The 26,924-nt window shown below is 45.7% G+C and overlaps 1 protein-coding gene across 1 annotated transcript; it reads right to left on the reverse strand.

Moving 5' to 3' along the window:
• Positions 1–1,071: 1,071 nt before the first annotated feature.
• On the reverse strand, positions 1,072–24,958 carry LOC123371583 (transmembrane protease serine 11C-like). Its single transcript, XM_045019335.1, has 7 exons — positions 24,845–24,958; positions 23,124–23,287; positions 10,743–10,781; positions 6,214–6,409; positions 4,975–5,234; positions 3,971–4,113; positions 1,072–1,233 (listed from the first exon to the last, which is right to left on the reverse strand). Exons 1-7 carry the CDS (start codon positions 24,847–24,849, stop codon positions 1,072–1,074), a joined length of 969 nt encoding a protein of 322 aa, XP_044875270.1. The 5' UTR covers positions 24,850–24,958.
• Positions 24,959–26,924: the final 1,966 nt, after the last annotated feature.

A 26,924-nucleotide genomic window follows, 5' to 3' on the forward strand; every position in this document is an offset into this window, starting at 1 on the left:
GCACCCCACACCCCAACCCACTGGCCTGAGTCCCCACTGCACCCCTCCTGCACCCTGATCCCCTGCCCTGAGCCCCCTGCCACACTCTGCACCTCTCCTGCACCCCAACCCCCTGTCCTGAGCCCCCTGCCGCACCCCTCCTGCACCCCGATCCCCTGCCCTGACCCCCTGCTGCACCCCTCACCTCTCCTGCACCCCAAACCCCAACCCACTGGCCTGAGCCCCCACTGCACCCCTCCTGCACCCTGATCCCCTGCCCTGACCCCCTGCCACACCCCACACCCCTCCTGCACCCCCTGGGGGCAGAGAAGGGCGGAGTTGGAGTGGGGATTTCGGGGAAGGGGTTGGAATGGGGGCAGGGAAGAGGCAGGGCAGGGGCGGGGCCTCATGGAAGGGGTGAAGTGGGGGCAGAGCCGAGGGCAGCAAGTGGGAGGTGTCAGTAATGCTGCCCTCGGGCCAATGTACTAGCCCTCATGTGGCCCTCATGGTCATTTGAGTTTGAGACCCCGGCTATATACTCTGGTTTATTTCTAGTCCTCATTCCATGTTCTGGAGCAGTGGGGGAGACCATGCTATCAGCAACTGGAGGGAAATGCCCTGAGTCTTAATTGCAACCAGTGTCCTGTAATTGGCGGACTGTGCTGACAGGCTCTGAAAGGAGGAGCTGTCCAGGCTTGCCAGGCTACAATAAAAGTGGCTAAGACTTTAGGCCTCAGTGGAAGAGGAGGAGAGTACCAAGGCTGGGGGAATCATCGGACCTTGGGGCAGGTAATTCTCCTGGGAGAAGTACATACACTTTTTAACTAGTAAAATAAATAAATCAGTAGCTTTTTTCATTGTGATGGAATGTTTTCCTCTCCTCTAATAGGCCAGAGTGATTCGGAGCTTGGAGAGGAGGCAGGTGATCTCACACCTTCAGTGTGAATTCAAAGGGGTTATGGCATCTCCAGCAGCGAAGCTAGTGCTTGCTTTGGACAGGAATTGACGCAGGGATATATGGATTAAATGACACCTTGTACATTGGCCTCCATGCAGCCTGTGTAGCTTAGTCCAGTGGTGACTTCTGCTGCATTACAGGCCAGTTTTTGAGGCGATCCAGTCCCGATAGTAAGTCACTCGTGTATAGACTCCCGGCTTATTTGGTTTAGCACATTCATCTCCCCAGCTCACTACTCCCACGAGGTACCACATTCCTCTAGAATCCGGACTAACCAGTGGGCCACCAGAGTCACCCTACAAGAGGAGGAAAAAAGAGAAAAAAGAAATTTAGTGAACCAGAAAGGAAAATAGAGCTATTTTCACAGGCAATAGGGTCTGGAAAGGGACAACTTCCTTTGGTGGAAGATGGGAAGAGAGCATTATTTAAAGGAACACCACCAACCTGGAACTTAGTCACTTTCCAAAAACTAAGGGTACATCTATCCCACAAATGAAGGTGTGATTGCAGCACAGGTAGCCATACCCACGTGAGTTTTAATCTAGCTAGCACGGGTAACAACAGCAGTGAAGACGTGGCGACACCAACTTCAGCGTGGGCCAGCAACCAGAGATGGTATCCAGAGCCCCTGGTGGGCTTGTACTGAGATGGCTAGCCTGCGCCGAAGCCCGTGCCACCACGTCTTCACTACTACTGTTATCCACATTAGCTAGATTAACGCTACCATGGGCATGTCTACCCATGCTACAGTCACACCTTCATTTGCAGTGCAGATGTGCCCTAAGCACTGGTTCTCAACCAGAGGTACGCATATCCCGGGGGGTACTCAGAGGTCTTCCGGGATTACATCAACTCACTAAATATTTGCCTAGTTTTACAGCAGGCTACATAAAAAGCGCTAGCAAAATCAGTACAAACTAAAATTTCATACAGTCAAGGACTTGTTTAACCTGCACTATACAAGATACACTGAAATGTAAGTACAATATTTATATTCCATTTGATTTATTTTATAATTCTATGGTAAAAATGAGAAAGTCAGCAATTTGTCAGTAACAGTGCGCTGTGACACTTTTGTATTTTTATGCCTGATTTTGTAAGCAAGTAGTTTTTAAGTGGGGTAAAACTTGGGAGTACATTAGACAAATCAGACTCTTGAAAGGGGTACAGTAGTCTGGAAAGGTTGAGAGCCACTGCCCTACATGATAAGCTGTGGTTCTTTGCCAGCCATGGAGTCCCCCTGCCAGTTTCTGTGGTTTTACAATCCCATTTCCCAATTATAATTTTTAAAGTTTCTCTCTGAACAGGGGAATCTGACTAAGGGCTTGATCTCAAGCCCACTGAAATCAGAGGGAGTCTTTCAGGGGAAACAGTGCAACAGCTGTACACAAAGTGCTGTCAAAGGCGCACAGCAAACGGAACAAGAACAATATTTTTCCCGCAATCCTTTTCCTTCTAAATAATCTTAGGTGTTACTTGTAACTGTAGTAGGTTAAAACTAAGTTTTCAGTCAGAACTGTGGTTTTTAAGTTGATGACATTTCTTTAAATGTTAAACACATTAGCCTCTCTCAGATTTTAAATTCAGACACTGTGAAAATAGCATCACACATAAATCAGATTGGTCTGGGAAGCTTACGGGATTTCAGGCAAATTAGTTCTGGTATAACAGTGAATATATTCCCTTCCCCTCCCCAACTTTACTGAAAGATATAAATGACAGCCCTTCAGCCCTTTTCTATGTGGAGTCGAATGGGAACACAGGAACTAGGTTATCTGGACTGAAGATATTTAGGCCCCAATCCTGCAAAGACTTTTGCATATAATAATTTCATGCACATTGAATTGAATGGGAATACTCACATGCATAAAGTTAAGCATACGCAGAACTCTTTGCAGGATTGGGGCAATAGTGCGGAGCTGTTAAGTCTTTAGACTCAACATTTAGATGAACTTTTCAGAACCTCAATAGAAATTTTAAAAATATTGCCATGGAGACAGTTTTTATTTGGATATATTCCTGGCAGTCTTTGCAGATCAAACATTGCAGCATCCCATGTACATCTTGTTGTTTTATAACAATTATTGTTTCAACCAGTTTTCCTGGTCCTGAAGCTGTCTCACTGCTCAGTAATGCCAAAGATCAGCCCTAGCACCTTTTAAAAAAGATAGGCACATTTGCTGCTCTCCAGACCAGAAATTGATTTTAATGAGTGACTGCACATTTTAATGAGCGATTGCTCAGACACTTCATTCCTAAACTCCTTCAGAATTCTTGAATGGTTACTGTCTGGTCCTGGCTGCCTGTTGCTGTTGAATTTTTTAATGTTTGACACTTCAGTCTCAGATGATGCCTGGAAAAAAGCAGGTCAGGTACCACTCAGCATCAAAGCTAGCAGAGAGATAGTACAAAGCAATTTATTCCTTTGCCACTCTAGCAATGTAAAAGGGCCTTAAAATAGCATAACTATAATTAATCTTTACTATGCTGTCATGACTAGCTCCAGCATAACAATTTACTCTCACATTAAGGCCCCTTTATAGAGCAGAGCCCATAATGTAAATGAGAATCAGGCCCACTTGCTAGCAGAAAACAGATCACTTGACAACAAGAAGTCAGTAGCTGCAGGGCGGGGATGGAGGAAGGCTGAGGCAGCAACACAGGGAAGCCAGGAGATGACAGTACTTGTGGGAGCTGATGGGGAGTGAGTGACAAACTGTGCAGGCCATGATGGGAGATAAAGATCGGGCACAAGCCAACTTTGAATTACAGGGCTCCAGTTCCATCTTGCCCTTTTGAATTTTACAAGTACTATCCTAGTTCTGTTAATATGAGTTTTATGTGCTAAACTGCATGTAATAAATGTTTTATTTTACAAACCTCTTAGCCAGAGTCTTGGTTGAATCAGAACCCATATAAACAAAGAGTCCAGGGAAGGAGCATACACAGTATTAGTTAAGATTTGGGGATCACTATATTTAATCATTTAAAGTCATTTTCCCTACTAGTTCCAAGTATTGAGCTTAGACCTACCTGACAGGCATCTATTCCTCCTTCCAAGTATCCAGCACACAACATCCCAGGCGTGATGAGCCCATCGTACACTTCTCTCCTATTGCAAGTGTTTGAGTCTATGAGTTTCACTGTTGCTTCCTGGAGAACATTAGGACTCGGGCCTGAAGGGAAAAAATGACTCTACAAATATAAATCCTTTGCACGAGCTAAGATGTGGAAGGAGCATTTAGCATCTGTTCATGGGTGAGAGGGCTGGCCTGGGTTAAGAAGAAATGGAGCTGCTCCAGCTTGTACCACTTTTCATAGATCGAAGTACTATACGGGAGGAGTTCTACATACATTATAACCAACATTACTTTGTAGGAAGGGCTTGAAGCGTTCCAGAGTAAAGAGCTGTGAGTCACTGATTAAGATGGCCCACGCTCATATGAGGACATAGGCGTGGTATCACTGAGGTGGGAGAGGAGGCCTACCACAGTCTATTTACTCCTAAGTACAGCACCATACAATGGAGCAGAGGCTAATGCTTTCAGCAGGTGACACGGAGCCAAGATGGCTAGTTCTATGGCTAGTTGTGTTCTGACTGCGTGAACTTGAGTAAGCCACCTATCTCCAGCTCAGTTTGCACCTCTGCTCCACAGGTTATAATACATATCTCACAAAGGTTTTAGGAAACCCCAGTCAAGATCAGCACCTTGTTGTCATAGTCACTGTACAAACACATTGCTAGACAGTGCCTGCCACAAAGAGCTTGCAATCTAAACTGTATGGACAGAAACAGAATGTCAGACTCCTCCCTAGTTTCTGTTTCAGTGCCTGGCAGCTTTGTCTTTTTCCAATCCAACATTAGAAAGCAAGAAAATGCGGAATGTGTTTCTTATAGTTACACAAATCTATTATTTTTTTGCAAGGATTAAACAAGATGTGGCCACACAGCTGCTCTCACTTAAACAGTTAGTTGGACTCATCATTAATGTAAAACGTCCGATGTTATTATTTTTTTTGCAGATGGAGGCACTCACCATCGTCGCTCAGTGCTCCCCAGCCTGTGATGATAGCGTCAGAATTATATGGGAAAATCTGAGATGGATCTGGCAGACAGACGCGATGTACAACATTCGTAAAATCAACTCCTTTCGAGAGTTTCACGACAGCTATATCATAGTTGTGTGCTGGATAACGGTACTTTTCATGGACAATAATAGCTTTGACAAAGCGTTTCATTCTTGAAGGTCTTAAAAGAGTTCCAAAGGTAACAGTCCATATACGTGGGTTATTTGCTCTGGAAAAGATGAAAGAACTTTGTAGATATATTTAAGCCATGGAGATAAAGGTCTCTAGACTTGGTCCAGTGTATGTAGCTCAAAACCTCACCCATACTTCCTTACAAAATCCTTGGAAGATCTTGGTGGAATGGGGAATTGTCAGGGCCGGATCTAGGATTTTTGCCGCCCCAAGCGGCGGGAGAAAAAAAAAAGCTGCAATTAGCAGCACTTCGGCGGCAGCTCTAACCCGCCGCTTCCGCGTTCGGCAGTAATACGGTGGCGAGTCCTTCTGTCCGGGAGGGACTGAGGGACTTGCCGCCGAAGAGCCGGATGTGCTGCCCCTTTCTGTTGGCCGCCCCAAGCACCTGCTTGCTGCACTAGTGCCTGGAGCTGGCCCTGGGAATTGTGCCTACACCATCCCATCTGCATTACTCACTGGCCAAATCATAAATGTGTCCAGGTAGCTTCCCAATACACAAAGCAAATACAGTTCACTACAGCAGGTAACCAGAGGTGTTTCCCTTGCTGTTTGCTGACCCTTAATCTATTCCAGTTTTTATACTGCCACACCCTTTAGAAGCAATCAGTCTTCACTATCTTCTTGGCTATCCAAAAAAGGAGTGATGGGACCATCAAATTCTAACCTCTGCTCCAGGGAACAACTCACACCACTGCCCATAGAAGGAAAGGGGTCAGGTGACCTAATGGCTCAAAAAACATGTCTATTTGGGCCAAGCTGTGATAGCACAAAGTCATTCCTCTTGCTCTACCTGACCTTAGGCAGAGCAGCTTCCTTTGGAGCATCTTTCAGAGCCTTTTCCTCAGGAACTATTTTCTCAAGCTTCAAAAAGAATGGTCAAGCTCTCTGCCTGAAACGCTGCAACTTTACTACGGCCCTTCCGGGGCTTAGCAATGGTTCTGAATGGAGCACCATTTGATGTGCAGGTCAGTACGTACCACATCTTACTGCAGCCTCTTTCAGAGCTGGGAACTTACTTTCTAAAGCAGTGAGCTGCAGACAGAAGCCACGTGTTGCTGATCAGCGTTGCACCGCAACGGTGGATGTTGTTCTGCCGTAAACTCGCTTGCCACGGCCAATCCCCAAGCTCTGCAGAAGCCAAGCCTCCGACTACTCTTTCTGATGTTGATGATGATTTTGATTTTGCTGATCTATTCTGTCGTAACCCGCAGACTGTCAAAATGGGGAGAGAGAACATAAGTCATTTCTCAATGTACTAATTGTGCCTACTGATGCCTCTAGGCTCATGTACAAAATGTACCGTAAGATAACATGCAATTAGACCCTGTAATGACATAATGTCAAACTCAAAACACTCCCTGATATGGAGGCTGTCCACACCCACCCTTTCAAGTAAAAGTCTGCGAGAACAGATGAAACTTGTGGAGAGCCATGAAGTTCAACAGCTCAATTGCATGACTAAGAGAAGTGAATTCTAGAGTCAAGAGCTTTTCACCCTGCACCCCGCTTCCAGGGATTGTCCATTTGAATGTCGCAGCCAGGGCCAGCTTCAGGCACCAGCTCAGCAAGCAGGTGCTAGGGGCAGCCAACGGAGAGTGGCAGCACATCCGGCTCTTCAGCGGCGGGTCCCTCAGTCCCTCTCGGAGCAAAGGACCTGCTGCCGAATTGCTGCCAAAGACTGAAGCGGCGGCGGTAGAGCTGCTGCAGATCGCAATCGCGGATTTTTTTTTTTTTTGCGTGCTGCTTGGGGCAGCAAAAACCCTGGAGCCGGCCCTGGTCACAGCTGGTCTCAGTTCCTGGGATAAAGCACCTCTGTAAGACAGGTGGGACCCACACCATGTAGTATTTTACAGAAAAAGCAGCACCCTGAATTTCAGCCAGACATGACTTGGAAGACAGTGCAACATATGGAGCGTGTATGCAATGCTCTCTCAGTGAAACACTGCTATAGAAGCTGGCAGCTGCGATTTGCACCAGCTGAAGTTTCCAAATGGTCCTTGAGTGTAGCCCCAAGTTGCACTAATCCAAGCCAGAAGTGACAAAGGCATGGATAACCATAGCGAGGTGTGCATCTGACAGGAAAGGTGACAAGCTCTTTGCCGAAGGGAAGACAAAGACAAGATTCTTGGCTTCTGCTACTACCTGGAAATCCAGGAGTAGCTGACGATCTGTCAGGCGTAAGGCCCTGAGCTGCACCTGCTCAGTACTCCTGACACCCTAATGAGCCAGCTAGGCTGCCTGGTGAACTGCCCTGCCTGACTGGCTGAGACAGCCAGAAGACCGGTTCTTAACCCTAGCAGCAGCAGTAGCTTGCTAGCTGCTTAACACACATGTCCACAGACTCTCTGCCTCCCTGCGCTCATCTCTCCAAGCCCTGGTCCTGCTCTGCTCTTCAACAGCTCCAGCCCAGATCCTGACCAGCCTTGTGCCCATCCTGTCCCAGCCTTGCTCCTGCCTTCCCTGACTCCTGGTAATCTGGTTCCGATCCTCGGCTCCGACTCCTGACTCCAACTCTACCTCAACTTTTGGCTCTGTCATTTGGACTCTGACTTCAGTTCCAATCCCCAGCTCTGACTCCGACCCTGTCTCGACCCCAGACTCTGGAATTCGGCCTCCAACCGCTAGGCCTGACTCCTGCTCTGACTGCTAGGCCTGACTGCCTATGACCTGGTCTCCTGACAGTTTGAGCAGCCCAAATTCTAAAACAGGGGAACTAGGCTGACAAGGGGTCCAGAGCAGTAGCTAGTACAGAACCCTCCTGGCCAATCTTTCCCTGCTCCCATTTCTGCTGTGTCCGCAGTTGTTCCCCACTGACCAATGCAGAGTGGGGCTCATTATTAGCTGGCTGACTGGAGAAGCTCTGGCCTGGGCATTCCCACTCCTAGAGAAAGCAAGCCCACTCCTGGGCCAGCTTGAAGACTTCATTCATGCCATCGCCACGATCTTCGAGCGTAGAGCCAAGACCACCCTTCGGGCATCACAGCAGCGACCTCAGCACGTTGCTAAGTATGCCCCAGAGTTCCACTGCTTGGTAGCAGAGGCTGAATGGAACGAGGCTGCGCGGTATTATCATTTCTGCTTCAGTCTAAATGATGACATCAAAGATGAGCTCACATGAGTGGACTCCCCACCCATTCTGGATGTCCTGATTAACTCAGCATAAAGATTGACAACTGCCTGATGGAACGCAGCCAAGAAAGAAGTTCAGCTTCCCAGCTCCTGCCAGTCCTCCTGTCTCCAGCCCATCAAGCTTCAGTGCTTTTCCTACAGCCCAAACCCATGCAGCTCAACAGAGAAAATGAAGCATTGAGCATTGGGACTATGCCTGTACTGTGGAAGACCAGGGCACTTCACATCGGGCTGCCCTGCTAAGGTCCACTCTGCACCCTGGTCAGGGAATGCCAAGCCCTCAGGAGGGAGTCTGGGTGGGGGTGGCACTCTCTGCCTCTTATTGGTACCCAGCATCCATACCTGTCTGCTGATAGGTTGACAATAACCAGGTGTGTACTGACACATCTGCAACTCCCTCTGCAAGCCCGCACCCCTCCATCTCCAATGTCCACCTGGAGGCACTGGTGGATTCTGATGCCTCTGGTAACTTCATGGATCAGGACTTTGTATGAGTACATCAGATCCCCACCCAACACAAGGACACTCTAGACTTGGTAGAATCTATTGATGGCTCACTCATTTCATCAGGCCCAGTTACCCCCCAGACCACACCCCTGCAGGTGGTGACTCTTCAGGGTCACCAAGAAACCCTTCAGTTTGGACTTATCTGAGCACCACATTTTCCAGTTGTTCTCAGCATGCCCTGGACACTTCTTATGATCCATGCATTCATTGGCAGGCGGGGACAATACTGTTTGGCGCCCCACATTGCCAACAATTCTGTCCCTGGAATCCAAATATGGGGACCATAGTCTGGGAGCCTTCCTCGAGATTCCAAGTCTGAACAGGTTAATCCCCAGGGAGTCTTGTTATCCACTGCAGTCCAGTCCGCTGTCTCCATGTTACCACTTAAATATAAGGATTTTGCTGATATTTTCGAGAAACAGAATGCAGATGCTCTGTCACTCCATTGCAGCTATACTGTCCCATCAACTTTCAGCCCACTCCAGTCCCCTTTGTCTGCATCTGCTTCCTTTCGGAGCCAGAACTTCAGGCTCTCCATGACTACCTCCAGGAATATCTACAAATGTGATTTATCCATCCTTCCATGTCTCCAGCTGGGGCTCCAATTTTCTTTGTGAAGAAAAAAGATGGATCAATAAGGCCTTGTGTTGACTATCAGGTTTTAAACAGAGTCACAATTTGAAATCAATGTCCTCTCCCTCTCATTAATGTGCTTTTACAAAAGACTCCGCTCTGCAAAGGTTTTTACTAAGCTGGACCTTCATGGGGCCTATAACTTTGTCCCAAATAGAGAGGGAGATGAGCGGAAGACCTCCTTCCATACGTGGTACAGACACTGAATGCCTGGTCATGCCATTCGGCCTGTGCAATGCTCCAGAAACATTTCAGTACTTCGTAAAGAATATCTTCAGAGATGTGTCCGACTGCCATGTTGTCATTTATCTGGACGACATACTCATCTTTTCTGACAATCAGGCTTCTCATGATCAGCACGTCCATGGCATCCTAGACTTTGCCAATGCCATCTATATGCAAAGCCCAACAAATGCAAGTTTGACCAGGATACAATAGAATTCTTTGGTTACATTATCTCCTCTGAGGGAATAACCAGGGACCCATGCAAGGTGACCGTCACCTCTGACTGTGCTGCACCAAAGGACACCAGTGGGGTCCAGTGGTTCCTAGGCTGTGCTAACTTCTACCGGTGATTCATTGAGGGATTTTCCAGCCTAGTTGCTCCTCTGACCACCCCTCTGTGAAAAGGAGTCCAGTTCACCCGGTCCTTGGAAACCCACGTAGTACAGAGAGGAAAATGGTGTTTCTACTGGAAGTGGCCAGGTTTCTTGTCCAAGTGCTCACAGCCCATAAAAACCTGGAATAGCTTCAAGCAACCAGATACTTCAACCAACAACAGATCCACTGGTCCCTCTTCTTCATCCAGTTTGACTTCATAGTTGCCTATTGCCCAAGAGTCAGAAATGGGAAGGCTGACGCTCTGTCCCATAAGGCTGAGTACCTGGAACAGGTGAGAAGACTCCCTCTGTGATTCTAAAGGCATCCAGCTTCATCAATGGCACAGCAGACAACAGTGTAATGGAGTCAGATCAGATCAGATCCGCCAGACTCTGGAGAATGTTGACACCTCATTCAGGCAAGCTCCCCGCAGGGTGGGAGGCTCAGGCAAGCCCCGGGTGGTGTCCCGTTTCCCCTTTGGGAAGTATGGTCATCCTAGTAAAACCAGAAGGAATTGGGAAGATGCATCCCCCATGAATGTGCAAGGCTCTGTGTAAAGTGTAAGGTCAACTTCATTCAAGAGAAAAAGAGGAAGCTTTCTAAAGGGCCAGAAAAATGATCCGTCTATTTATTAAAACAGTCAGGGAATTGCCAAGCATGCCGTGCTTTCACTTACAGTCCCTGAAGAGGGTTTCAGCTCTCTCGGGCCTCATATCTGAAATAAACAAACAAACAGTGAGTTCAGCACAGCCAGGGGTTTTTAACCTATGAATGCAGCTCAGATTAGGCCCAGCCCATAGTAAAGGGTGGGGTGGAGCTGAACTGCTACAGAGGAATCACTTGGAGGTGGAAAATTTTCTGCTGTGCACCCATTATTATATCCCCTGATGCGGTACAGCTTGGTCTCTCTCTAAGCAGCCAGCCATCTCCTAGGGACCAGAGCACAGGGTCTGAAATTCTGCCTGGGCACTGCAGAAGGCTCCGTATGCTCTCCCCCACCACACTCTGCAGCAGCATAAGGGTCAGACACAATCTGGCCCTGAGACTGTGAGCTCTTCAGGGCAGGTACCACGGCGCAGCTCCCCAGTGGGTGTAGTTTGTCAGCATTGGCTCTGACTTCAGTGGAGCTAAGACAACCTGCACCACCTGAGGATCTGCTCCCACAGCTTCTTATTTGGACTGGGAGGTGCCTGGTACACTTTTGGAGGCTGAAATAAATAAATAAAATTAATGCTAATAATTTGGTGTGTCACGGTGGGGCATTGACGGCACTGTTGAAATATCCTCCTACCCCAATTCATTACACCATATCTATAGTGTGATTCAGCACTCACTGAAGTCTGTGTAAAGGTTGTCAGTGATCTTAATGGGCACAGGGTCAGGCACACAAACATCAATATTGTCCCCTGGCTACAACACCCACTTTCTAACCAGAGCCCCGTTCCTGGTTACTAGCAGGCGAGTGGAAAAACTCACCTGTTCAATAACATTTTGAAGTTCTCCAGTGACTCTTGAACAGCAACCAACGCCTACGTATCACCCAATACTTATCTTCATCCACGTGCCTCTCCTCTGCCTTCTCTACCGTCACCTCGGTATCACCCAATACCTATCCTCATCTACGTGCCTCTCCTCTGCCTTCTCTACCTTCACCTACATATCACCCGATACCTATCCTCATCCACGTGCCTCTCCTCTGTCTTCTCTACTGTCACCTGGGTATCACTCGATGCCTATCCCTATCCACGTCCCGCTCCTCTTCCTTCTCTACCGTCAGCTGGGTATCACTCGATACCTATCCACATCCACGTCCCGCTCCTCTGCCTTCTGTACCTTCACCTACATATCACCCGATACCTAGCCTCATCCACGTCCCTCTCCTCTACCTTCTGTACCTTCACCTACATATCACCCGATACTTATCCTCATCCACGTCCCGCTCCTCTGCCTTCTCTTTACCTTACTATATCTGGGTCCTGATCAAAAACCAACAGCAATCAGTGGGGATCTTTCTACTGAATTCAATGGGCTTTGGATCACACTGCTTGTCTGTTGTGTTAATATCAGTGGCATTCTGGTTGTGGGCTTGACACTCCTTTCTATCTGTTCAGTGAATTCAGTTTGTTTGCAGTCAGCAATTACTGCACCTGGGCTAATTAATTTCCTTATATTAAGTAAAAAAAAAAAGGTATGTTATGATACAAAAACCAAAACCGTCCTGTCCACACACACGTCTTAAGATTCCCTGAGCATTAGCAGAAGGAAGGACAATGTTAAAGGTATAGACTGCTGTCATTATGCAGCTGCTGTGTTACTTTGTAGGGATGGGGAAATTATTTATGACTGACTTTAAACCATGATTCACTGTTCTTCATTATAATGGAAGATTATTGGCATAATAAATGTAGATGAATTTTGATCAGTGATCAAGTGGCCAGTTGTGGGCTCCAATCACAGTATAAGTGCTCACTCCTGTACACACTCCACTCTGAAGGATAAATCCCTAACTAAGCTCAGAAGGGTTTAATTTTACTGTTATGGATTTTGAGGGATAATGTTGATGTTTATTTCCACAATATAGTCATTCAAAATTTACTGATTTAAAGCACTGACGGCCAGATTTTCAGAAGTGCTCAGTCCCCAGCTGCTCCCACTGAAAACGTTTGATGGGTTACCCAATGAGAAGAATGGGAGTATTCAATTCTTACTGATTTCTAGACAGATGCAATGAACAGCAAAAAAGTGGACCTCTTCTCTACAAATGAAAGATATAAGACGTTTTCAGCATTCCCTCTTTGTTAATTTCAAATAGTGAAAGCAGCAAAGAGTCCTGTGGCACCTTATAGACTAACAGACGTTTTGCAGCATGAGCTTTCGTGGGTGAATACCCACTTCTTCAGATGTCTTGCATCTGAAGAAGTGGGTATTCACCCACGAAAGCTCATGCTGCAAAACGTCTGTTAGTCTATAAGGTGCCACAGGACTCTTTGCTGCTTCTACAGAACCAGACTAACACGGCTACCCCTCTGATTCAAATAGTGACAAATTTCAAATAGTGACTTCTTTTTCTTTTTGCCACTCTTGGGATGGAGGGACATCTAACTATTAAAAGCTTAAGTACAAAGCCTGCAATTAATTACCATCACTTACATTAGGTTACAAAACCAATGAGGGAGACAAAAGGATCAGCCAGTTTGTTCCAACCAGTGCCAGAAGCAATTCAGCTGGTATGTTTTCACTGATCTGTGTCTCTCATCTGTACTGCTAAGCAGCTGTCTCTCTCTCTCTCTCTACTTCCCCTTCTAGCACCTGATAGTTGCCTAGGTTATTTATGTCGGAAGTGGCACATACCTTATACTGGGCCAAATTCAGCTGTGACTTATACTGTTGCCTTCAGTGGGGTTGCATGGATGTAACTGAAAGGAGAATTTGGCCACTTACGTTTTGCCTTCCAGGGAAGGTATAAAGGTCTATAAGGAACCTAATGTATGTTCTCTCTGTCTGTACAGCTTCATTTTTAGCATGTTTTACAAGTATTCCATATAATCTAAGTCTGTGCAGATCATGCAAAGTCACATTCACCCTCCACTGAGGGCAGCAAAGTACACGAACATATGCCCTAAGGTAGGAGTAATACTTTTTTGCAGGGGGCAGCCAGGGATCTGCCAGCGGCACAGTGGCCCGGCCCATGCTCCCTACACTGAGGGCTGGGAGTGAAGTGGCATAAGAAACACTGTAGGAGCTCATCTCTACCAAAGGTCCCTTTAGGACTGGTAAAGGGACTCCTCATGTGACCAGATCAGCTGGCATCAGGACTGCTTTGAGCCACTGGAGTGAAACAAAGCAGGCTCTGCACTGCAGGGAATTGGGGCTTAGGGCAAAATTTTTAAACTTGGGTATATAAAGTTAGGTGACAAAGGCCAAGACTTTCAAAACTAGGGGCCTAAAATTAGAGCGTCTGTGAGGATTCAGGAGCCTTAAAAACATGGCATAATTTTCACAAGTGATGAGCATGAGCAGCACCCATAAAAAAAAAAAATCAATGGGAGCTGCTGGGCACTCGGCACTTACTGGTGTGCTTCCACATGGATTTAGATGTCTTGGCTTTATGAATAAATTGAAAAGTTTGGCCTTAGTTTTTTCCCCTTCTTTGTGTTTTTTTTTAATGTATTTTGGGTGAAGTTAGGGCCCTAAAAGGAACTGGATGGATAGCCTCACAAAGTGAATCCACAGCATCAACAGCATGCCTCAGCCCTGCCTCTAAGGGCTGCTTATTTATTCCATAATCTCGTTGGTCAGGCTAGCAATTAGTGCCAACTGTGATGTTCTTCTTGGGCCAAGGCCAAACCGCCATCTCCTAATATCTCCGAATCGACATGGCTACAACACCACTGTGTACAGTAACTCCTCACTTAAAGTCGTCCCAGTTAATGTTGAAGCAGCAAAGAATCCTGTGGCACCTTATAGACTAACAGACGTTTTGCAGCATGAGCTTTCGTGGGTGAATACCCACTTCTTCAGATGCAAGACAGTTAATGTTGTTTCATTGTTACATTGCTGATCAATTAGGGAACATGCTCGTTTAAAGTTGCACAATGCTCCCTTATAAGGTTGTTTGGCAGCCACCTGTTTTGTCCACTGCTTGCAGAAAGAGCAGCCTGGTGGAGGGAGCTGGTGGGGGCTTCGAACCAGGGTGGACCAGTAGCCCCCCTCTCAGCTCCCCACTCCCCTAAGTTCCCTGTGCAGCAGCCACCCAGCAGGCTATTAATCACCGGCAGTTCAGCTGTCCCTCCCCACACTGCCATGTGCTGCTCCTTGGAGCCTTCTGCTTGCTGTGCGGGGGAAGAGGAGTGCTAACATCAGGGTGTCCCTCTCCCCCCTGCTCCTGCCCCCTGCTTACCCCATCTCCATAGAGTGGGGTGGGCGGGGGGAACATGACAGGGCTCAGGACGGAGGGGGCTTGCTGGCAGTAGCTGCTATCTCAACTTGCTGATCTACTCAAAAAGGCAATGTACTTAGAGTGGTATCAGCATACTTAAAGGGGCAATGCGCATCTCTCGCTCTCACACACACAGGGTGTGTGTCTCTGTCTGCCATGCTGTCTCCCCTCCCTCCATTTGTGCTGCCTTGTAGAGTGTGAGGCTACATTAACAACAATGTGTTGTTGAGTGCTCAGCCGAGTGCTAGTTCACCATTTAGCAGTAAGGCATTCCCTGGGAAATATCCCACCCTCTGATTCCTCCACCTCAACCAAGCGTCACAATCATCATTGCTGTGTATAGTATTAAATTGTTTGTTTAAAACTTATACTGTGTGTGTGCGCGTGTGTGTGTGTATAGAGAGAGAGAGAGAGACTTTTGTCTGGTGAAAAAAATTTCCCTGGAACCTAACACCCTCCTCCCCCCTCATTTACATTAATTCCTATGGGGAAATTGGATTTGCATAACATCATTTCGCTTAAAGTCGCATTTTTCAGGAACATAATTACAACGTTAAGTGAGGAGTTACTGTAGTTATAAGCAACCTATTGACCTGATAGATTCTATAACAATGGATTAACCATGTATTGAAATAGCTAATAATCATTAAACCACCCATAATAAGTAGTTTATAATTGCATCTGTTCCAGACTGAGATGTTTTTGGAACAAGTTGATAAATTAAATAGTGATAAGTCTTTGCTGCTTCTACAGGACTAGATGGTATTCATCCAAAAGTTCTGAAGGAACTCAAATTCTGTACCAGATGACTGGAGGATAGCTAATGTGACATCAATTTAAAAAAAGCCAACAACTCCAGAAGCAATCCTGGCAATTACAGGCCAGTAAGCCTAACTTCAGTACCAGGCAAATTGGCTGAAATATAGTAAAGAACAGAATTATCAGACATATAGATTAACATGATTTGCAGGAGAAGAGTCAACTTGGCTTTTGTAAAGGGAAATCATGCCTCACCAATCTATTAGAATTCTCTGAGGGGGTCAACAAGCATGTGGACAAGAGCAATCCAGGGAATATAATGTACTTGGACTTTCAGAAAGCCTTTGACATGTGATTTTTCAGAATGGGGATGTATGTTCCACTTTTCTCCTCCAGGATGTGGTCACTTGTATCCAAGTGGAAATACGCAGGCTGCCAAATACACTATTTGAGACACAACCCAATGAAGCAATCCGCAAAAATCCAGGTCAGATACTCATCTGCATGGCAATGAAGGAGGCTCCAATCAGGACGAGTGAGAACATCTATCTCCTAGATGCTGGTCTCTGTGCTTGTAAAGCATCTAGCAAGTTTTGGATGGTAGATAAATAAATAAAAATAATAGATGTTTCTTCTTATATGAAATCAATTTGTGACTCATGTTGTTCATGGTCAAAACCTCTGACTCTGGGACAGATGAGAATATGTTCTTCTTACTTTGGTGTGGTGGCGCCAACGATCTTGCAGCTAGTTTCTTTTTTCCCAGACAGAAGCAAATAGCCAACTTTGCACTTGGCAAGGCCTGCAAGCTGGCAGAGAGCGGGAAATGGGTTGGCAATTGCCTTCCTTTTTGGTCCCCTTGCTGGAGCGGGGAGGGGATCAGGCTGTGAATTGCTTCCCCCTTCTAATCCTGCTGATGGAGAAAGGATGGGAGGAAGGGAAAGAAATTAGGCCATGTATGCCTTCTCTTCTGGTACCATTTCTGTAAAGGAAGAAGAAATTGGGCCATGATTCACATCCCTTTCCACACCAAGTGTCAGTAGAAGAATGAATCTATTATCTCCGGTGTTTCTAAGGCACCTATCACTGCTATACCTCAGCACCAGAGTTAGGCCACAAGTTGCATCTTCCCTTCCTGCTGCCTTACTTGTTATCTGGTGAAAATGGGACTTAGGTTGCTTTCTCTTCTGGGAGAACTTGTATTATGAGCTACCGAGGCCTACCTGAGGTCCACAAAAGAATACGGGCTTGACTGGCTTCCAGCTGCATCTGTAGAAAAAGGCATAGTACCGAGAAGAGACAGGAAGCTTTGGAATATTTCCCAGGACCTCGCAGAAGCGGATGAGAGATTCCAGACATCTCTGTATTTTCTACCGTGTCTGGTGTATGGTCTACCATTATCTTTCTGCTGCAGAAATATTAAATACAATTACAAATTATTAAGTATAACTGTAGTATCTTCAGTATATTATCCAGCAAAACTAATGTATTTCTGCAGATTTCTCTGTCCATGAAAGCTTATGCTCAAATAAATTTGTTAGTCTCTAAAGTGCCACAAGTACTCCTGTTCTTTTTCCTTTCCAGTGTGTAACGAGGAGACAAAATGTAGACACTTGGTGTATTCGTCCCTTTTTTCAGCTCTGCAAAATTCCTATTTCCCGACTTGCTTGGTACAAGGTGGTTTTTGTTTTAAATGGACTAGTAAAATATCATCAGTCTTCCCAACATATCTGTCTCCATCACTCTGGTATGGGTGGGCAAACAAAATGTTGTGCATGAACTGGTGAATTTTCACACCAGCTTTGCAAAGCTGCCCTTGATCACGGCTGCCAGATAACAGATGGTGCACCAGACTCCTAGGTAGTTTGTTCCAGCTGCTCCCCAGCATCACTACTTTTGAACCAAGAACAAGTTGAGACATGGTGTTGAACAACAAGTTGATTAGATACTAGGAGGAAGGTTTACTCATTCTCCCTATCGGAACCTCCTAGTGTGCCATGCAAATGAGTACCTGACCTAGATTTTCAATAAGGGTTCAACCAGTTAGTGATGCTTTTTTATATATTATGGCACAAACCCACAGGCTTTTGATAAATGACATACAGTGAAAAGGTCTATGCTGGCTTTAAGAGGCCATTAAGAATATGCTTAGGAATACCCTTCTGTTTTGTAAGGACCACAAGAAACAAGATGGAATGAGGCAGAAGTTGGTAAGCATACCTCAGAACCTGGACAAAAGCTTGGTGCCCTCAGAATTTATTTGTCCTTTTTGTTCTAAAGGTTGATGCTGGATAGGGCACTTTGTGTTACGTGTTGTTCCGAATAGAGTTAGTGCAAACCAGAGATCCTCTTCGGCACTCCTAGATACCCCAGAGTTCAGTGGAAGGATTTCACTTCTGCCTGTTGCAAGGATAATGCCAAAACATGGCATTCTGGATCTCGGTGCATACGTTCCAGATCACCCAGGTCCCTACAAGGCACAGGGACACTCAGGTCTGGAGGGCTTGGATAAGTCCATCAGTAACTCTAAAGTAATACTATAAATGTGACCATTGTCAGGATTGTTAGAAGTAGAACTGCTTAAAATTGATTTACTTGCCAAGGCGTGGATCCCAAATGGAATCTCTTATAATTCTTTCCCAGAAAGAGCAGGGTATTGTTTTATGTTTACACTGTCTTTGTATGGAGTATTAGAACTATGCTGTCAAGCTCAGTGGTTTGAGCAGTGGCCTGCTAAACTCAGGGTTGTGAGTTCAAGCCTTGAGGGGGCCATGGAGGGATCTGGGGCAAAAAACTGTCTGGGGATTGGTCCTGCTCTGAGCAGGGGGTTGGACTAGGTGACCTCCTGAGGTCCCTTCCAACCCTGATATTCTATGATTACCGTTTTACACTCAGATCAGGGTAGACAAGAAAAAGCAACTCAAAGATTATCCGCAGTACTTCTCAGTCCTATACGTAATCAGATAACTTTATAAAACCTATTCTGAGAAGTCATCTTACTATAATTGAGTATTTAATGAACAATCTGATTCCATTTAACTAGTGAGTTACTGTAAGCAATTATAGCCTCGATGCATCTGTCAGTTAGAAAAACAAAGCTTTTGCATCATTTTATCTAATTCCCATCATTTACTAGGTTCTGATTACATTCAGCTGATCAGGCAACTAGTGTGTTTTCCCCTCTGCTGTTCCTGAAGTGTGAGAACTCCCTATCAAAATTCACAGAGCCAGCACCCTGCGCTCGTCTAAAATCCCTCCTTAGAACCTACCTCTGCCTTAAACAGGGCTGGCCTTACCATGAGGCGAACAGAGGCGGCAGCCTCAGGCGACAGACTGTGTGTGTGTGGGGCGGGGGGTGCCATTAGGACCCAGAGTGTAGAAAATTGTGTCTGCTGCTGGTGCATATGTATTCTCTCTGTTCTAGATGCACAGGGATGGTGGAGTGCTATGCTGGAGGAAGGAGGGCACAAGAGACATAACAGGGAGGCGGGAGAAAAGGTGAGAGGGAATAACAAAAAGCAGAAGGATCTGCAGGGAGAGAGAGAGGGGAGAAGTCTCTTATGTACCTTTCGAGCACCCTCAAGAGCCTGGACTGATTAACACCAGCTTCTCAGGGAGCTTCCTGTTTCCTGCTGCTTCCCTGAACCCACTTGAGGAGAACCAGCAGTCAACTGAAGTAGTAGGAGCCAGTTAGGGCCTTGAGACGCTGATATCTTCCCTCACTCAGGCTCTGCTACCAGTCTGCTTATCTGTCCCCTTCAATTGAGTGTTGAGAGCCACTGTAGCTGGCACAGAACAGCAGTCATGAGTGAAAGAAGAAAATGCCCCTCTAGGGCAGCATTCAGAAAAAGAAAGCAAGCAAAGGAAGCTTTTCTATCTAAGCAGGAAGGAGCTCTCCTGAGATACATAGACACAAATGTTCACGGTGAGCCTTCCGGCCCCAGTGAGGATGTGAGTGGTGAGGAGATGCCTGATCTTTGAGTTAGTCAGAGTGCAGGTGACCTGGCAGCTACGGCAGCATCCATATCTCCATCTCAAATGGATGTAACCATGCACATTCCTGAAGAAAAGTGTAGATCAGAGAAGAGTGTGGTGGAGGTGCAAGAAACAGCTGCTGCTGAGTTTAGTTTCTTAAGTCTAGATGATCCAGGACTGTGGACCCACTTGAGCAGTAGTCTGAGGGACTTCCTTGTACTGCCTGGGCCATGCAGTTCTCATTCATTGGACTTGGTGGTCAGTGATGCAGCATCAGCTTCTAGTGAGGCTGCTGAACTTTTTAATGTAATTCAAAGCATCTATGTATTTTTCTCTGCATCAACTCATCGATGGCAAATTTTGAAGCAACATCTGGGAACATCCTCTCTGACACTGAAACCACTGAGTGCCACATGATGGGAAAGTCGAGTGGAGGTGATAAAGCCTATCAAACACCAAATTGGGAAGATAGATGATGCCATAGTTGCCATTATGGAGGATAATGTTATGACAGGAACTGTTCATGGGAGAACAGTGGCAGAGGGAAATGGAATCACCAGAAACATACATAACTTCAAATGTCTGTGTGGCTTAGTGTTGTGGCATGACATACTGTTTGAAATACATGTTGTAAGCAACAGACTCCAAGGTGTTGACCTTGATATGTCTGGAGCAATGGAACAACTGGACAAAGTAAAGTCACACCTACTGTCTTACCAGTCAGATGAGGGATTTCAAAATGTTCTGAAGAGTGCACAGAAGTTGGCAGAGGAACTTCACACTGAAGCTATTTTCCCACCCATTCAAGAATACAAGAGTCACCGAAGAAGAAGACATTTTGATTACGAGGCACGGGATAATCCCATAAGAGACCCCAAACAACAATTCAAAGTTGAATTCTTTAACCAGGTGCTAGATTGTGCAATACAGTCAGTTGAAGGACGTTTCATGCAGCTCAAGGAACACAGCAGTATATTTGGGATGTTGTATGATATTCCAAAACTCCTCATTATACCTGAAGAAGACCTACACCAGCAATGCAGGGCACTAGAGACAGTGCTGGCACATGATGACATGTGTGATATTGATGTGAGTGATTTAAGTGATGAACTGAAAACCCTTTCAAGATACATTTCAGTAGTATCAACTCCAAAGGCTTTTCTGGAATAGATGTGCACAAATAAGATGACCACCCTCTTTCCAAATGCTTTTGTTGCTCTGTGCATACTTCTAACACTTCCTGTAACAGTTGCCAGTGGAGAACACAGCTTCTCCAAGCTGAAGTTAATAAAAACACATCTGTGCGCCACAATGACACAGGAGAAGCTGGTCAGCCTTGCAACCATCTCAATAGAGCATGAGCTGGCTCAGACTGTGGACCTTCAGCAGGAAGCAGTTCAAATCTTTGCAACCAAGGAGGCACGGAAAGCCCCACTTTGATTATTCAAACAGATAAAAATGCCAGTGTTTACTATGCAGACAAGAAAAGTTACATCTGCTGTTCAGGCACTTGAAAGTTAAGTGTTACATAACATTTTTGAACAAGGCATTTTAAGCAGCAAAACATCTGTTAGTCTATAAGGTGCCACAGGATTCTTTGCGGTTTTTACAGAACCAGACTAACATGGCTACCTCTCTGATACAAGGCATTTTAAGTTGTTAGTTCTCCTTTATTGGGGTAGGTAGCAGAGCAGCACCATGAGAGGAGGAGAACAGGAAGAATGCAGAATGCAAAACTTTCAAAGTTTTGGCTCAAGCAAGGGGACATGGGGGCATCATTTGAGCTCCACGCCTCAGGTGCCAAAATGTTGTCAGCTGCCCCTGGCCTTAAACCTGCAAATGACTCCTCCCTGCCGTCAGTTAGGCTGGCAGCCTCCCGCAACTGCAGAGACCATTGTGACTTTTAATTTATGCAAATCTCTCTCTCTCTCCTGTTACCTTGTCCTCCCTCATCCCCTTCCACCACCATCTGTCTCATTGTTCACCTGCTGCATATGGTTGAAATCCTAGATGGTGAGTTTTCTGGGTCAGGGACTTTGGGTGGGTTTTTTTATATACGTTCTAGCACAATGTAGCCGTGATCACTGAATGGGATCTGTAGGCATTGCTGGAATATGAACAATAAATAATAATACAAAGCAGAGCTTTTGCTACAAAGCTCATTGCCTGGGGGTGATCTGTCTGATTTTTAACCAGTGGACTCTTCCATTTCTCCACATCACAGGTTACAAATGGAGTGTTCCTGAGGAAACACTTGGCATGAGCCAGCTCACATTTGGGTCTTACTCCATTCCTGCAAGGCAGTCCATACAAGAGCTGAGAGAAGGAAGGAGAGGCAGCTTGCAGTCATCTGTGACTGGGAGAAGCCCTGGATCTGGCAACCATGGAGTCAGATCAAATACTCCTGCAGTCAGCACTGATCTTGAAATTTCAACATATCTGTCTAGCCTGCACTTATCTGCATCAGATAATCTAAATACACTGTTACGGAAAACCAGGGTAATGCAACGCCCAGGTGTGTATTATATCATCTCGTGGGTGGAGCAAGAGGAAAGCCTGCAATCCTGGAAGGTGCAGGTATTTACTTCTTTCTGTCCAGCTATTTACCTTGGGATAGTTTAAGACAACCCCCGCCTCCAAAGGAAGAGAGAATAAGTGAAGCTCTCCTGATTCATATGCAAAACAAAGGCGGTAAGTCTGCATGAAAGTTCCCTAACTGGGCAGCTGCACACAGAGGGAGCGAGATGAGGTAGGGAATTGATCCTAAAAGTGACAGTTTGTAACATTTACCGTACCAAAATTATACTGCTGAAACTTTTAAAATAAATGGAAACATTCACTGTGTTTGATGGGGGAAATGATGGTAAACTCACACCAAAAAACCCCCAAAAAACCAGAAAGGAGGTCAGGAAGGATGTTTTAGAGCCTGACACGTCCACAGTGACACAGCTGGAATGTGTTTTCAGATGCTCCCACGGTGTCAAGTTTGTAAGGTTAAGGGAAGAAGCAAAGAGCCCTGGAAGCCAAGGAGCTCACTTATTTGTGTTGCTGCCTGCTGCAGTTCAGCAGTATCGACTAGGGCTGTCCATTCCCACAGCTACCAGCATTGCCCAAGGGGTGAAATTCATCCTCCTTGTGCAGAAAAGGCCAGCGCAAAGCATATGGCCCACTGAAGGCCCCCTTAAGCACTGCTAAGAAGGCTTAAGGGCACACAGGCTTTATGCTAGCCCCAGGCACAGGGATGACTTTCACCCAGAGTTCCACTGAGAACAGATATACAAAGGAAACAACTCACATTTACAATGCAAAATAATGTGCATTATACAAAGAGAGGCAAAGCACAAAGAACAAACCAAGAGCAAAACAGAGCCATGAGACACTTACCTGAGATGGTAGAAGATGCAAGATCTATTCGCACAGGCCCAGAATATTTACTCAGTTTCTTCTGTAGGACACTATCGATTTTTCCCAGAAATGCTGCTTTGTTATCAGTGGCAGAGAAAAGGAACGTGAGCACAACCTGTGCCACCACTCCACCAAGGTCGGGGCTGCAAACCAACAAGAGAGAGGTAAGTGACTTATCTGCTTCGCTCTTCCTACACTTCCTGGTTTTTCATTCGATCCTACGGTGATTTCAGATTAATTTAAGGGATTATCTGGATTGCCATAGGCTGTGTAAAGAGAGAGGGAAGTGTTGAAAAATCTGAGCAGATGCCAGGACATTGTGACTGAGCAGATTTATGCAAGAAAGCTACACCCGAGGAGAAGCGACACTTCTATGAATGGTTTCAGAGTAGCAGCCGTGTTAGTCTGTATCCACAAAAAGAACAGGAGTCCTTGCGGCACTTTAGAGACTAACACATTTATTTGAGCATAAGCTTTCGTGGGCTACAGTCCACTTCATCGGATGCATAGAATGGAACATATAAGAAGATATAAATATATATACAGAGCTGGTATGGCATCTTCTCTGTATGTATATTTATACTCTTCTTATATGTTCCATTCTATGCATCCGATGAAGTGGGTTTTAGCCCACGAAAGCTTATGCTCAAATAAATTTGTTAGTCTCTAAGGTGCCACAAGTACTCCTGTTCTTCCTATGAATGGGCAGCCAGGCCAACATTCTTAATCCTGGGTGCCTAGAGATGGGTCACTCATTCTGTACTGGGCACCCAAATAACCTGGTCACCTGCAGCTCCGCTTGATTTCAATGGGTGGAGGCTCCGCAATTCTGAAAACATCAGACAATTAGTGTAGGTGCCAGCAGCCTAGATATGGTATTAGGGGCCTAATTTTAGGCACCCAGATTTGAAAGTTTGGGCCCCAGTAAATAACAGATAAAGGAATCTACAGGCCTTAGCAAAGGGGAAACCTCGGGGGAAGGGGAGGAGCTGACTAAAACCATTCTGCCACTCCAGACTTGGATGGAGATAAAGCTGAATTCAGTCTGCATGGGAATCCTGGAGAGCTGTAGGACTGCAGAAACCACATAGTAATCACTGAAACTCTCCAAAATCAGGGGTCCACTTTAGTTACAACTGAAAAGCTCCCCCAACTCCCCCAAAGGGGCTTTTAACAACATAACAGTATCTTTAAGAAGAACGGGTGGATAACTGGTTCCACATACAGACACCCCTATAACTTGCAACGACTATTGCAGTGGTCTTTTGAAGACTGGGAAAAGGCAAGGGGAATGAGTTAATGCTAAAGAACTACAGGTTTAATCCAGCCAACATTTAGAGATGTAATGTAACTTTAACAACATCAGTGTGCTGCCAGACTAATGCTGTGGCTAGATTTTAGAATGAATAGGATAATTTTGAACTGATCTGTACATGATCTTTGTAAGTGTGGAAACTAGCTCACGGAGTGAGGTACTCAAAACTTAATTCCCCAGGGTATAAACTCATCACTTCAGAGGATTAGGAAGAAACTCCTCCACATATGAACAACGGTGAAGGCTAAATTCACACCAAAGGATCCCATTGAAAGTAGGAAAGTTATACAAGGACTGAATTTGTTCATTATCATTATTTATTTATCACTTTCTCGGCAGCATCAGTTACTCATCATTGCCAGATGCAGAGGATTGACCTACCTACCTCATAGGTCTAATCCAGTATGCTCTTTGTGTATATACTTTCCCATGAGTGCTGACCAAGTAAGAGACAGTGTGTAAAGAGAATATCTCCTTTCCACTCAGCCTCTTCTTCCTACCCAATTCATTAAGTGATGACACAACCCATAGCTGGTGACATCAGTTACTTCACATTGGATTCTGTGCATGAATTGTGATGTGATAAGCTTTGTGTTTTAGTACCACTGGGGACTCAGACTGCAAGGAGAAGCTGATTGGAAAAGAGAGAGCTTCTGATCATTCTGTGATATCTTGGCCATGACGGTGCCTACCGTAACTAGGCCTCCGAAGAGCTACTTTAATATAAATAAATAATTGACAGAAAAGAGAAATACGTTTAAAAAAAACAGATGCAAACAGCTTATGCAGAATTCACCAACTCAGCCTCATGATGACAATCCGCAGCAAGCAGAACCCTTCTCAAACCCAAACTGGGTTTTCTTGTTATCTGCTGGTGTTGGACAACAGAGAGACCTATTACCCCTCAAAAGGCACCAGGCATTTTACAGTCACACGGTCCCTGCCCCAATCCAGACCCCGTAGCTATAAATGTCCTCTCCAGCAGGCTGTTTTGTTTAGCATCAGCCTCAGGGTTATCATCATCATCAAGAGATTATCTTATCTTATCACACGTCACATTGCATTTTCCCTCTTCCTGCCTCACCCCCCACCCCCACTTCCTGTGCTGCACCGTACAGAAATGATGGTCAATTCTTGCAGGCACACCTCTCCAGTCACTGAGATAGGTACAATCAGCTCCTCCTCACGCCCCGGGAAATGTACATTAAAAAATCCAGAGCCAAAGACCTTGAGACAGAAGATGTGTCACCTGTCTTGGTAAGTCATTCACGTTGCTATGAATTATAATGCACCACAGAGAGGCATGTCACTTCCTGGCCAAATTACAAACGACTGCCCTGCCCCAAAGAACCTACAGGCTAAACAGCTAAACTAGTACTGGAGTTCAATGCGCTGATGCAGTCTCCTGGATCGAGGCCTGAGGCAGAATGGTAACAAAGACTGGAGATATAAGGAGGGATCCATCCGCAGCAATATGATCATGAAGTAGCTTTGGTTCATCTTGGGGTTTTAGTACATATGAGTGAGTGTAATATTGTTACTGTGCGGGCACCTAGACTTTATGGTGCACTTTAAGGAGAGAACTGAAAATGAAAAATAAAATTCTACATTCTAATGAAGGAATAAAGGCGTGACTCTCTTCCTTTCAGTTTCGGACAGCTCAGTGGTGTGCCTGCAGTATGAGCTAGTGCCTACTACAGACCCCAGCACAACAATGCACCTAGTTTTGGTGTGCAGAAGTTTCACCAATCTTCTCGGTCATCTACAGGCCACAACCAACCAATTCAAATGGTTAGTGGTTAGCAGTGTACGTTCCTGCCTTGTTTAACTGAAGATCAAAAGACCATCATGAACTGCGCTTTCAGGATCGACTTTCAGAGGTGTAAGTCGTTATCCCTCCAATTCCTCCAGCAACTCAGATCGTATGCTTGGAAACTCCAGGACATAGTGATGGTGGACTATCAGCTAGACAGACTGTTCTCCATACTGCCTAAGGCTACAGTCCTGCAGTGAGCTCTGTGTGGCCAGACCCCTGCACCAGCAAAGAGTCCCACTGGAGCCCTCAGCAGGCAACAGCAATCACTGTAGGATTTGTGGGCCCCACAACTGGCTATAGTCTGCACTGGAACAGGATGTTGGGGCAGGATGAACAATCCATTACATCTTCTCCTGGATTTCCTGGCTGTAATCTTACATACCTCAGTCTGACAACACGTGACCCGATATATTTTTTTCTTAAAATGGAACTCTGAAATGTCTGGTCTATCTGTTGAAAGAAAGGGAAAAAAAAACCGTTAAAAATACTCAGTGTAAACGGAGTGTGTGTGTTTACAAGGCATTCTGTTATAACAGTATCCAGCTACAGGGGTGCTGCCTCCTCATATAATAATTCACAATTTCATAAATTAAAAAACCAAAGCAGGCATTCCGATCATGTAATCTGCCTTCCCATAAAACACAGGCCA

Source organism: Mauremys mutica, chromosome 5, assembly GCF_020497125.1.
Source record: "Mauremys mutica isolate MM-2020 ecotype Southern chromosome 5, ASM2049712v1, whole genome shotgun sequence".
Classification (NCBI taxonomy): Eukaryota; Metazoa; Chordata; order Testudines; family Geoemydidae; genus Mauremys; species Mauremys mutica.